The sequence below is a fragment of the Priapulus caudatus genome, unplaced genomic scaffold (assembly GCF_000485595.1).
Source record: "Priapulus caudatus unplaced genomic scaffold, Priapulus_caudatus-5.0.1 Scaffold807, whole genome shotgun sequence".
Lineage (NCBI taxonomy): Eukaryota > Metazoa > Priapulida > Priapulimorpha > Priapulimorphida > Priapulidae > Priapulus > Priapulus caudatus.
This window is the reverse complement of record NW_014577868.1, coordinates 83,439-84,617: the sequence shown is the minus strand read 5'-3', so window position 1 is coordinate 84,617 and position 1,179 is coordinate 83,439. Positions and strand designations below refer to the sequence as shown.

The window sequence follows — 1,179 nt, the reverse complement described above, 5'->3', positions numbered from 1 at the left end:
GCTCATCTAAACTCTCAAATCGTGAATTTATTTCCCAAGGCGTTATTTCGAAATCTGGCGCGACCGCCGCCATCTTTGTCTCGTTAAGTATGAAAGCGAATGGACTGGCGTACCCGTAGCCTCGAGACATGAAGATACGCCTGGCGTACCCGTAGCCACTGCCAATATAAAAAAGGTTATATGCATTATGGGACAGAATTATTCGGTCTGTCAGTATGTGTATGTGTCCTATGTAATCGCGATTCGGGTGAAAGCCGGTAAAAATGCCGGTCTATAATTTTATGACTGATTAAACAAATAAAACAAATTGCATTGACGTACTCGTGAGGGAGACCTACAAGTCGTGTACTGCATACAGGGCGTAAGGCAGAGTTGAATGAACAAGACTTATAACAATAACTAAGTTACCTTGATTACGTTCAGCGATCGGACCAGCCGCCATGCTTGCTTGTGTTACCAGGCGAGATGCTCATTTGTTGAATAGTTGTTCATTTGTTAATCAAATATGTCAGCCCGCATATGATAATTCATATCGTAATCGGATTTGTTGTAACCGCATTATAGCACGGTTTTCCAGTTTCGGTTAGCAATACAGTATAATATTGGATAGGCTCAATACTGTCGATGAGTGAGGAAGTTATCGTAGGTCTACCTAGTGAGTTGCCCAACCCGTCGTCGTCTGTGATTGACTTGACAGATATGAGTGCCTTACCTCAACCAGACGTTACATTCGCCCCGGCACTGGATCAACGTTCTCCATCGCAACGTACAAATAGAGAAAGTCAACCGTTGCTTGGATACGTAGAACACGAGTTTAGTGTCACTGACAATATTTTTCCCGCTGACCCTGAGTTCACAGAAATCATCAGAGAGGCAGAGCGAGCCATTGAGGAAGTAATATATCCGGAAAGAATATATCAAGGGTCGAGCGGAAGCTACTTTGTAAAGAATACAGATGGAGTGAGTATTAGATTGAAACTCGGTCTTCGCCAGAAGACAAAATCTTTTACTGGACATTCGGTCCCAGGGTTCTCCCCAGGATGAAATTCAAACAGGGGGAGGGGAGGGAAAGGGGGGGGAAACTAGGGGGTGTGGTTTTTTTACCGTACCACTAATTAATGCGTAAAATCGCCACCACACCATAGACGGTATTTGGGGTTCTTGTATATATAAGATAGC

General features: G+C 43.9%; 2 protein-coding genes across 3 annotated transcripts in view; one reads left to right on the top strand and one right to left on the bottom strand.

Moving 5' to 3' along the window:
- Positions 1–488, bottom strand: part of LOC106813670 (splicing factor 3B subunit 4-like) — a 13,502-nt gene extending 13,014 nt beyond the window's left edge. The window contains exon 1 of the mRNA XM_014817868.1: positions 409–488. Within this exon, the coding sequence (XP_014673354.1) occupies positions 409–442 (34 nt within the window). The 5' untranslated portion in view covers positions 443–488. The remainder of the gene's footprint in view (positions 1–408) is intronic.
- Positions 489–518: 30 nt separating this feature from the next.
- The window catches only part of LOC106813669 (phosphatidylinositol 4-kinase type 2-alpha-like), a 29,685-nt gene continuing 29,024 nt past the window's right edge, over positions 519–1,179 (top strand). Inside the window, exon 1 of one of the 2 annotated variants that reach the window (XM_014817865.1) lies at positions 519–960. In XM_014817865.1, coding sequence (XP_014673351.1) covers positions 625–960 — 336 coding nt within the window. In that variant the 5' untranslated portion in view covers positions 519–624. The remainder of the gene's footprint in view (positions 961–1,179) is intronic. The other variant, XM_014817866.1, reaches the window with a different exon arrangement.